This window comes from Wolffia australiana, chromosome 2 (genome assembly GCF_029677425.1).
Source record: "Wolffia australiana isolate 7733 chromosome 2, ASM2967742v1".
Classification (NCBI taxonomy): Eukaryota; Viridiplantae; Streptophyta; class Magnoliopsida; order Alismatales; family Araceae; genus Wolffia; species Wolffia australiana.
Window position 1 is genome coordinate 14,591,326 of NC_135836.1, and position 10,610 is coordinate 14,601,935.

The 10,610-nt window shown below is 50.2% G+C and overlaps 3 protein-coding genes and 1 long non-coding RNA gene across 4 annotated transcripts; 2 read left to right on the forward strand and 2 right to left on the reverse strand.

The window, feature by feature from the left end:
- LOC144716944 (uncharacterized) lies at nt 1–3,563 on the reverse strand. Its single transcript, XR_013585026.1, has 3 exons — nt 2,682–3,563; nt 448–1,764; nt 1–264 (listed from the first exon to the last, which is right to left on the reverse strand). It is a non-coding gene; the product is annotated as an uncharacterized LOC144716944 (long non-coding RNA).
- A 2,629-nt stretch (nt 3,564–6,192) lies between these two features.
- On the forward strand, nt 6,193–7,309 carry LOC144716948 (uncharacterized). Its single transcript, XM_078592228.1, has 3 exons — nt 6,193–6,349; nt 6,449–6,514; nt 7,106–7,309. Exons 1-3 carry the CDS (start codon nt 6,305–6,307, stop codon nt 7,151–7,153), a joined length of 159 nt encoding a protein of 52 aa, XP_078448354.1. The 5' UTR covers nt 6,193–6,304; the 3' UTR covers nt 7,154–7,309.
- On the reverse strand, nt 7,268–9,002 carry MSRA5 (Peptide methionine sulfoxide reductase family protein). Its single transcript, XM_078592227.1, has 4 exons — nt 8,702–9,002; nt 8,272–8,384; nt 8,052–8,196; nt 7,268–7,548 (listed from the first exon to the last, which is right to left on the reverse strand). The coding sequence occupies exons 1-4, from the start codon at nt 8,990–8,992 to the stop codon at nt 7,351–7,353; spliced, it is 747 nt and encodes a 248-aa protein (XP_078448353.1). The 5' UTR covers nt 8,993–9,002; the 3' UTR covers nt 7,268–7,350.
- On the forward strand, nt 8,997–10,610 carry LOC144716945 (S-adenosyl-L-methionine-dependent methyltransferases superfamily protein). The gene has a single exon (XM_078592226.1). The coding sequence runs from the start codon at nt 9,215–9,217 to the stop codon at nt 10,412–10,414; it is 1,200 nt and encodes a 399-aa protein (XP_078448352.1). The 5' UTR covers nt 8,997–9,214; the 3' UTR covers nt 10,415–10,610.

Consider the following 10,610-nt stretch of genomic DNA (forward strand, 5'->3'; position numbering starts at 1 on the left):
TAGATGTGATCAATTAATCTTATTGTGGTGGATTGATGTAACACGGAACGGCCGCGATCGACGGCTCGTATTACGTCACAGCGATGCGCGATGCGTGACAATTAAGAAGATGAATGCACGTCCAAATTTCCTCTTAGAGCGACGACGACGGGCCGATGGAGGGGCGGCGGTTCAGTAAACCCAAAGGGGACGACTAGATTCGGGTCGACTCCAAGTGACCCGCGAGATCGCACGATCGAGCTCAACGTGAGGGCGTTTGACGGCCTGCAGGAGTTCACCCTCGATGGCTATAATCTGTTCGTCAATCACAAAGAAGTCCTATCTCTCGAGTGGGGTGGCTAACCTATCCAACATCAACGAACTAGGCGGGGGCGGAATACGATAGCGGAAGACAGTACTGAAGGAAATAATGATACTGTAAGCGTAAAATGGGAATCGAATAGGAACCTGGCAGTGGCGGTTCCAGGCAGCAGTAAACCTGGCAATGGCGATTCTGGGCAGCAGTAAGCCTGGCAGTGGCGATCCTGGGCAGCAGTAAGCCTGAATAGTGCCCAAAATCCTTGGAGACCAATGACGCCTGGCGAGGGATGAACAGTCGTCCACGAAACTGGCACCGGCGTTGGTTGAGGAGGGAGACCGCGCAGGAGTGCCGAGACGAACACCCGTAGTGCGGGAGCGCAGGGAAGGTGAGAACCGTGGCAGGTCGCAAGAGGGGTCTCCCGGTGAGAGGGAACGCTGTGTGGCTCGCGCGGGGGCGCGGCGGAGGCAAGCGACCAGACCGAGGACCGCGCGCGTGCGTGGGGCGAGGAGGGGCTAGAGCGGGCGCAGATCGAGATGCGCGTGCGAGCGCGCCGACGGCAGCGACGGGCGGGTCTAGGAGACGGGCTCAAATGCGGGTCGACAGACCGCGCGGTGACGTCGGTTGTCCGGGAGTCGGGATGGGGACCGGCCTGGCGTCGAGGAGAAAGGCTCCACCGGCGGAATGATTCCCGAGAGGGACGGGGCAACCCCCGACGACGACTGGCGTTGAGGGTCGCAAGGAGTGACTGGGGGTGTCATCGAGAATCCGAGCTGGATGAGCCTTGAGGGCTGGCGACGTCGATCTTGACGGCGAGGAAGCAAGCTCCAGGGAGGGCGGGCAGTTTCTTGGTCGCGGGAAGAAGGACTAGGGCGCCGTTAGAGGAAGGCGCCGGATCTTAGCTACCGAAGGGCGCCAACACAGGGGGGGGGGGCCGTCGGGGAAGATGGGACGCAGTGACCCCGATCAATGGCGAGCTCCGTGTGAGGCGATGCTGACCTTGGCGGGAGGAGTAGCAAGCTCGAACCAGGGATCCAAGGGAAGACGAACAGGCAGCTCGGGGAGGAAGAAAGTCTTCTATTTTTGTTAACTCATAAGACTGAACGGAAAATTGAACATTGCAAAGGGCGGTTCTCAAGACTCTCTAAAGGCCCTTGGGGCATGCCTTCCCCTTATATAGGGGGGGAAGGGTGCCAAGAAGCCATAAGGGAGGAGGGGTCCGTAGCATGACGTGGCCCTCCTCTTTACACGTAACGAAAGAGACGGGACGTGAAATGAAAGGACGAGACGAGGCCTAACACCTGGCCGGGTCCGAATGTTTATCACAAACAAACAGAACAAGAAGATAATAAAAACTTACGACGAGTACTTAAAGTCGGGGTTACGGGCATCGGCACGGGCGGCTCGGAGAAGTCGAACGCGTCCTGTAGCGGTGTCGTTGCGATGGTCCCCCATCATGGATGTTCCTAAATAGTTAAAAATGACCCGTAAATGTTATTAGGTCATTATAATTAGTAACTTGACTACGACATCGGCCAAGATGGTCCAACACAATGTCTGTTGGGTGCCAAACGATACATTTAATGTGTAAGAATTTTTAAGACACATTTATATTATTTTTTAAGCATTTGAACAGTTTGACCTATCTGATCATTAATCATCATCGGCACTGAATTTGACTGATCTTATCGTTCATATGAAGGGATCAAATCAATAGGCTTGGCCATGCAATATGGACTTCCCCCGACGAGTCATAATTTTGATTAGAGGTTTGATCCAATATAATCCCTAACCCTAATTCAAGTTGGGTTGGGTCCATAATTGGTGCCAATTGGATCAATTAACTGCCTAGACCGAGCCAAGCAAAATGATTGTGACAACATGTTGTGAATTGATGTGATCCATTGTGGTGGTGACGACGTCAACACACCATCTTCGGACGCGCCACCATTGTCATCCCAGACGTCCTGTGATGTAACACGAAAACAGCCGGGATCGACGGCTCGTGTTACGTCACAACGATGCACGATGCGTATCGTTTAGATGAGTGAGTGCAAGTTTAAATTTCCTCTTAGAGCGACGAGGACGGACCGAGGAGGGGGCGACGATTCAATACTCCCTAAGGGGACGACTAGATCCAGATCGACTCCGGGTGACCCTCAAGACCACTCGAACTAGCTCGACGCAAGAGGCGTACAACCGCCCTAGGGAGTTCACCTGAGGATGACTGTAATCTGTCTTCTACCGCAAGGAATTCCTACTGCTCAACGAGTAGCTAATCCTAACTGAAGTATCAATCACATCAAGCGGCAAAGAACTGATAGTAAAGAACAGCACTGGAGAGCGTAATGATACTGTAAATGAGGGGGAACAGAGATGGAACCTGGATGGAGCTCCACACCGAAGAGAGAGAGAGAGAGGTCGACGTCCGGGCGAATCAACACCCAATGGAGACAACAGTAGAGATCTTGGCGATGGGCGAGACTGGCGCTTGCCCGGAAAACAGTACGAGCGAATCCGACGATAGTCGAGGGCGACGGCAGCCTCACACGTCCAGTGGGAAGATCGAGCCCACAGGAGGGAACCGGAGGGGGAGGCTCGGCCGAACAGGAGACTCGGGATGGGCAGCCCCAATCCCGTAAGGCGGCTCCTAAGCCGCAGGTAAGACCGCCAGGCTTATGGTTGCTCGGCGTGGACGGACTGGAGATGGAGGAAATCCGCGAGATAAAATAGTGCAGGGACGCCGAGGTCAGACACAACCGAACGAAGAAAAGAACCACCGGGCGCGGACGTTGGTCAAAGAAGCCGGGAGAAGGATCTGCCGTTCAGCTCGTTCCAGACACCTAAGCGCGCGGGGTGGAGGGGAGGCCGGTTGGCGATCTGCGCAGGGAGCCTTCCGGCGAGAACCTGGGCGCAAGAGGCCGGCGAAACGGCGGCCGAGACACGGGTCTCAGAGACGTGGCCCCGCCGGCGGACGACGGACGGCAGGCGACAGGTTACGAGCCGGTGGAGTTCCGGCTGAGAAGGGGGGGGGCTGACGATGATCGGAGCGAGAGGTCCCGGGAGGCGTCCGCTAGGGCCGGACAATCAGGAAACCAGGGGAGAGAGAGACGCTCGGACTGGTTGTGTCGATGGAGACCCCAAGGGAGCTCAACAGCCTCTGGTCTAGTCCAGAGGTAGAAGACGATCCCTTTCTAAATTTGATCTACGTGGACAAGGCAAAACCAAAAAGAAAACACAACATTGCAAAGGACGATTTGTTTGTTTCAAGAAGACTCACCCCGGGTCCTTGGGCATACCTCCCCTTTATATAGGAGAGGGGAGGGTGCCAAGTGACTGGTCAATAAGGGGAGGGTTTCGTCTAGAGACGTGGCCCTCCTCTTTACAAAGACGAACAAACACAAAATAAAAAGTCTGGGACCGGTTCAATGCACAACGCGGTCCAAAAGCAAAATTCATAAAAATCAGGATGCTTACTTGGGGTACTTGAATTCCGGATCGCGGACGTCGGCGCGAGCGGCTCGGGGCGGTCGAATGTCTCCAATGTCGGTGCCGACGCGATGGTCCCCCATCATCCTGCATCCTGACTCGTCATCAACGTCAACTGAAGAACCGCCAAGATGGCGACCACATCAACGCACCGACGACGGACGCACCTCCACTAACACAAGAAATCTCTCGCGTCATGACATGTCGCCAACGACAACTGTAGAACCACCCGTGATGTGACGAGTCAACATGTCACCTCGTCTTTGACGGTTATTTTATTTCTTATTTTTCTCTTTCCTCCAAGGCCTATATGTAGGCCAATGTTGCAAAAGCACATTTGGTGAATCTATTTTCAAGAATTGAAGTTTTATTCTTCTTGAAGTTTTTCATTGTTGCCACCGCCGCCCCTCTTCGCGCAGACCGCTGCCCGCGCAGGCAAGTCACCCGCGCGGATCGCCGCCCACACAGGCCGGCCGCCTGCGCAGACAAGTCGCCTGCGCAGGACGCTAGTCTGCGCAGGCAAGCCGCCCGCGCAGACCGCGACCCACGTAGGCAATCGCCCGCACAGGCTGCGCCCTCGGCCGCCTTGCGCCTCGGTCGCCCCGTGCCCCTAGCCTTCTGCGCCTGCTGCACGCTCGGGCGCCCGTGCCTGCCACGCGCCTGGCCGCCCGTGCCCTCAGCCGCCCGTGTCTGCCGCGTCCCAGCTGCCTATGCCCGCCGCGCCCCTGTGCTCCCGCGCGTGCCCGCCGTGCCCTCGGCGGCCCTTGCAGCCACTTGCTGCCGTGCATACCATTTAGGTTTCGGGGCGCTGCCCTGAACTACGCAAGGGGCGACTCCCCCCTTGACCCCCCCGCCAATTGGCCGCACAGTTGGATCCGCGACATCCTCTGGAAGAGCACGTCAATCGCCAACGCCAACGACGCGTCAAGAATCTCTCGCATCGCCACGAACGCACTACTCTAGTGCCGAGGTACTCTCTGCACTCTTTGGTGATCGTGTTCTTCATCCAGTATTCTTCGAGAGTTTATCCACCGCCGTCGGATTTGATTTGGTTTATGAATTTTCAAGTGACTAGTTGAATAGGCCTTTGAATCTTCTAGCGATCGTTGTTCGGATTTATTGAATGTGTTGCTTTGTTTTCACCGCAATGGTTGAAGACAGTACCCCCCCTCGACAAGGAAAGGTGCTGCACCATCACTATTTCATCGGATTTATTTTTCGAATAGATCGTGTGATTTGTGGTCTGGGTTTATCCAATCCATTCCTTAGTCGTCCAATATCCTACACCCTGTTGTCATCCTGCCCCATCTCCTTTAGTCATCCTGCATCAACCCGTCCCGTCTCCTCTTGTCATCCTGCATCACATTGTCAGATTGCCAGATTAGACGACTGATTAAAATGTTCACAAAATGGATGAAAATATAATGTACTGTATTTGATTTCACAGCCATATCTTTCATGATTAAGTGTATGTTCTTCAACTGTTACCTCTCAATTCTACAAACACATGCCATCTCTCTATTGGACTCATGTGTTTTTTCTGCCATAATCTGTTAAATGGATTGATCATATCAAAAAGTTCAATCAAATTACAATATGAATCTGATCCAGTCCAGAATCTTAGCTTTTGATCATGCCAATTGGCAGCTCAAATAAAGTTGGGTCACTATGATGTATGAGCCACCAATAGGAAACGATAGCTGTCATCCGTCATGTCACACATCATGGTGACGACAATGTGACGGATGACGTGATGGTGACGGTGACAAAATTAGGGGCATGCGACAGTGACAGTGATGGATGATCAACTGGGAGTGACGGTGACGCAATGGTGATGGGGAGCTTCGGACGAGTGACGTGACGGGACGGCCATCACGAACGACAGCCGTGATGGATTTTTAAAAATGACCAAAAAGCTTAAAAATCATTAGATTTAAGCTTTTCGACGGCCAAGATTTCACCACGTGGTGTTGCTAACTCGATTTCTTGGCATTTTGCAGAAAAGTCCCAGCATTAATTCACGCGCACAAAAGGATGCCGTCCAAAGATAATTGGAGATATGCACCTCTAATTCTCTCTCCTCCTCATGGTTGTTTTTCCCGTCACACACGTGATGGTGACGCCGTCCGGTGACGGGGATGCCACAAACCATGAAGGTGATGCAAACGTGACAGATTTTTCCGAAATCCTCAGATGTGTGACGGGACGGTGATGTGACGAAACTTTCTTCACGTCACCATCCATCACGGATCGTCATCCGTCCCATCACTGCCCGGAATGTCACGTCCCTGACGTGCCGTTCCCTAGCCACCGGATCGAATGGACCTGCTCGATCAAATCGTATCATCAACGTTGGATCGTTCAGTGGCGCTGGATAACATTAAGGGGTTTCATACTGATCCGGCGGACCATGTTACCCGGGAAATTGAAAGGGTGAATCGGGTCGTTTAATTTGGGCGTCTTCGTGGCTGGTTTGTTCGCAGGCGTCTTCTGATTAGGGCTCATTCTCTCGCTCTAATGGCTGCTCCGGGTCCTTACTCCGGCGTCAGCACACTCGCATTTGTTCGTATTGTTCTTCGAATCGTTCGATTTGTGTTTTTTTTTTTTTTTCCAGATTAATGGATTCTGAGCCTCATTGATCCGTGATTTTGGCCGTGGCAGGTGGCTCGTGCTTCGGCCTTCACCGTCGGTTTGGTCTATGGCAGCCTTAAACTTTCTTACCTCAAGGTGACTTTTCGTTTTCGCCGATCTCTATGGCCATCTCAGCCAATCTCTTTCGCGTTTCGTTCAAAGTCGTCAGTTTCTAGGTTAAGATTGATCCGAAGTTTTGCTGCGTTCTATCTCTTCTTCTAATCATCATCATTCATCAATAGTTCATTACCGTAACTGTAATTAACCAATCTCTTTCTCCCTAATCCTTCATCTGCCCCTCGCTTTTAGTTCTGATTTCTAGAATCAACTTGAGATTTGGAAGCTTGCAGATTGTGTCCGGAAGAAATCGTTCTATTTTTTGATCTGGTTATGAGTTGTTTCTACATCCAAACCCAAGTAAAAAGCTAGTGTTCTGTCCGACTTCTGAATTCTTCTCTAAGATCACTGCATTTTGCTTCTATCGGTACTCGGAATTATCCATTTCCTCATAGGTGAAGGTTGATTCTGCAACCCCTAAATACCTATTCCAATATACTCTGATACTCAGACTTCTTTTAACAAAACATGTTATCATAATTACCTTTGTATACCTTATTTTATTTTAGGAAAATGTTTTTTGTGGATGAACTCACTGAGACTCTATTTTTTTCTTTTTATCTGAGATAGGCCAAGGCAAAGTCCCACGCGAATGCAGAGGCAAAGGGTCACCACTGATGGATGAGATACGGTTTATCTTTTACGCTTTATATTTCAATGCACATTGATCGGCCTTTTTAGGATTATACTCCCTTGTTTTTTATGCAAATTTCTCTCCATACTTGCTTGTCCTCGCATAATAAAGTTTAGGCCTGCCCTGATGCTTGATTCAAATCCATGAGTTCCTCAGATATAAGTGTTTAAATAGATCATGTTCAGATTTCTCTGAGTAGCGGCCATCCTTTCCTCAGTATCTCGTCAATTTTATTCTGGATCTGGGCTTGGATTTTTGGTGGGCAGAGCTTGGCGCTAAAACTGTTGAGCTTTGACGCCAGCGTTGATTCTATGAACTCCTCTTCTGGAGGATTCCCAATTAACTGGAGCAGAAATCCATTGCGCTTTAGCTCAAACTTCTGCAAAAAAACGAAGGATTCTTATCTATATCCAACCATTTCCCAAATCTATACTATATTCGCAGAGTTATATCCAATATTATCCAGTGCCACTGCTGTTCTTGAGCGTTATTTTCCTTCTTAACCGACTTTAATGCGTACATAAAGAGGTTAGGCAGATCCCCAAGATCTTTGATGTTATCATCTTGACCGGTGGTTCTCTTTGTGCACACAACTTTCATATCTAGCCACTCTTTATGTACGCCATGAGATGGACGCATACATAAGTAAAAATAGATTAGAGGGATCTTCTGACGTGATGTCCTTGTGCATATTATTTCCCATCTAATTATTCTTTATGCATTTCGTGAAATAGGTAGAGAGATAGACGTATAAATAGATAAAGAAAATAGATTAAAGGACCTTCTAACATGATGTTCTTGTCCATACTATTTCGTGAAATAGATAGCGTATGGGAGAAGGAGAGAAATGGGTAGAAATGCGTAGAGGGAGGGGGCTCTGACCTGGTGATCAGACTCTGCTGGATAGAACGCTCCCAGCTGATGAATTTGAGTAGTCACAAGACTGCTTGTGGATCTTGTCTGCTCTCTCTCTTTACTCTCGGCGGCTAATCTGGCCTCCAAAGTTCCATTTGTGAAAATTATGGACCTAACTTTCCATTTTGCAGTGTCAATACCAGAATCTTTCCCTCATAAAATTGTTGCTTAGTTCTAGATTCATTACCTGTACTGATCACCAACGTCTGGGCCTTGACCGAAGACCTGTCTGGAGTCATGGCTGGACCAGAACACTTCCAAAAGCTGCTTGAACAGGATGATCTTGGGATCATATTCTATCTGAGATGAAATTCGGAGTAGGCATTTGATGAGAGCATGAAATTTTTGATCAATAGAAAAAATGTGATTCTGGATCAATGCAGTAGACTGAACAAATCAACGAAAATAATAAAAGAATCAACAATTTGATGCTTTCAACGAAGACCTAGAACTGCACAAGGTGAGAAACTCCGAATTATCGGTTCAATAGCCTTCCATTGCACGGATTGAATGCTCGCGGAAAACGAAACACCGTAAAACTAAGATTCGATGCAGCGAATCGACTACTTTTTGCAGATTGAAATCGTTAATATCTACAGAGAGATGGAGATAGCAACCTTGACGGATTCCGCGTGGTTCCCGAGATTCCGAAACTCCGGATTAACCTTATCGCCGCCAGCATATCCAACCGTCGTCTTCACAACTCCAGGCCGGCATCCGAAGACAGCCTCCGATCTCCAGAAGCTTCCGAGAGCAAATACAGCAACCTCGAGGCGTCGTCGCCGATCCGAGCTCGCTACCTGAGCTCCACGATCAGGAATTCGAATCGCCAAACCCTCCTCCGCGGCGAGAACCGCGAGAGCCACGATCGCAACCAAAATCCTCTGCTCCATCCTTTTCAACTCCATCAGAACCAAATACCTTTTTATACTCTAAAAAACCCGGTCTGCTGCCTCGCGGAGCTATTTAAGCCGGAAAACAAACGCACGTACGGTCGCGTCGATGCTCGCCACGTGTCCCAAAGGATCTTTACTCTTTAAGTAAAGACAAAATTAAAAACAGGGCTGTCAATTGAAGACCGAGTCGTACTGTCAGTGAAGAGTGAAGACGAGAGAGCGAGGAAGAAGACGATGGGAGCGGTGAATCTCAGCATCGGCGATGGCACGGCGCGCTTCCGAAGATCAAATCTCTGTTCATCATCGCTGCACATCGTGATGCTTGTCTCCGTCGTCATCACCAACCTCTTCGCTCTCTACGCCTTCAAATTCGCGCCCGCCGCCATGGCTGGGAAGCGCTCGAGCATCAATCAAACTGGTAATCCCGGCGACGCCGCTCTCCTCTCCGATCGCATCTCTCTGATTGTTCGCGAGATCGGGTCTTCCGAGAAGAAGCTCAGCCAGATCGAGAAAGAAATTCTCGGCTACGAAACCCTAGATCTTTCCAAACGGAAGCTCGCGCCCGAGCTCAAGCTGTTCCTCAGTCGCCATCCTCTGCCTCTCGGCAGAGATTCGCGCACCGGAATCACCGTAATGGTTTCTTCTGTTGGCCATTCGTGCGGTCGCCGAGTGGATCTTCTCTCCCAGTTCATGACCTACAAGCCGGGGGAGCTGTGCCCGGTGGCGGCGGATCTGCCTTCGAAGCTCGTATCCAACGGCTGCGATCCGCTGCCCCGGCGGAGATGTCGATCGAGGACTTCCCCCAAGCCGGATCCCCTCCCGTTGCCGCTTTCCCTCTGGGATCCGATCAGCGAGAAGATCAGTGGCTGGAAGGGATTTGACAAGAAAATGTGGGTTACTGCGAGGGGGAAGAATGATTTCTTGATCGATGAGGTTCTTGCTTTGGGAACAAACATCCGGATTGGATTTGATATCAACGGAGGATCGGGTGATTTTGCTGCTAGAATGGCTGAGAAGAACGTTACCGTGGTTACATCTCTGCTCAACAATAGCAGAACATTGGGGGATTTTGTTGCCGCGCGAGGCCTCTTCCCTCTGTTCTTGATCCCTGCGGAGAGATTACCTTTCCAAGACTCGATCTTTGATATTGTTCATGTTATGCATGGATTGGGGGAGGCTGGTGGGGGTGGATCGAGGCCAGAGTTTATGGAGTTTTTCTTGTTCGATGTGGATCGAGTGCTGAGGTCTGGAGGGTTGTTATGGTTGGATAATTGGTTTCTGGCAGATGAGAAGAAGAAGGTGGAATTTACGAGCCTCGTTGATAAGTTTGGGTACAAAAAGCTGAAGTGGGTTGTGGGGGAGAAGTCTGACTTGTCTGGATCGGGAAAGAAGGTCTGCCTGTCAACAGTGCTGCAGAAGCCGGCAAGAGGTTGATTGTTTAGTGGCATAGATGACGGTATGTAAGACCATTAGCCTGATGAGAATCTCTAATTTTGTAATTTAGTAGATGTGTTAATGTTGAAGGAAGAAGATTACAGCAAAATCTGGCGGCAGTAAATCTTTGTATCCAACTGTGTCATTAAATTCATAACCTTCCCCAGGGACCTATTATTTATTCATTATTCTGTCG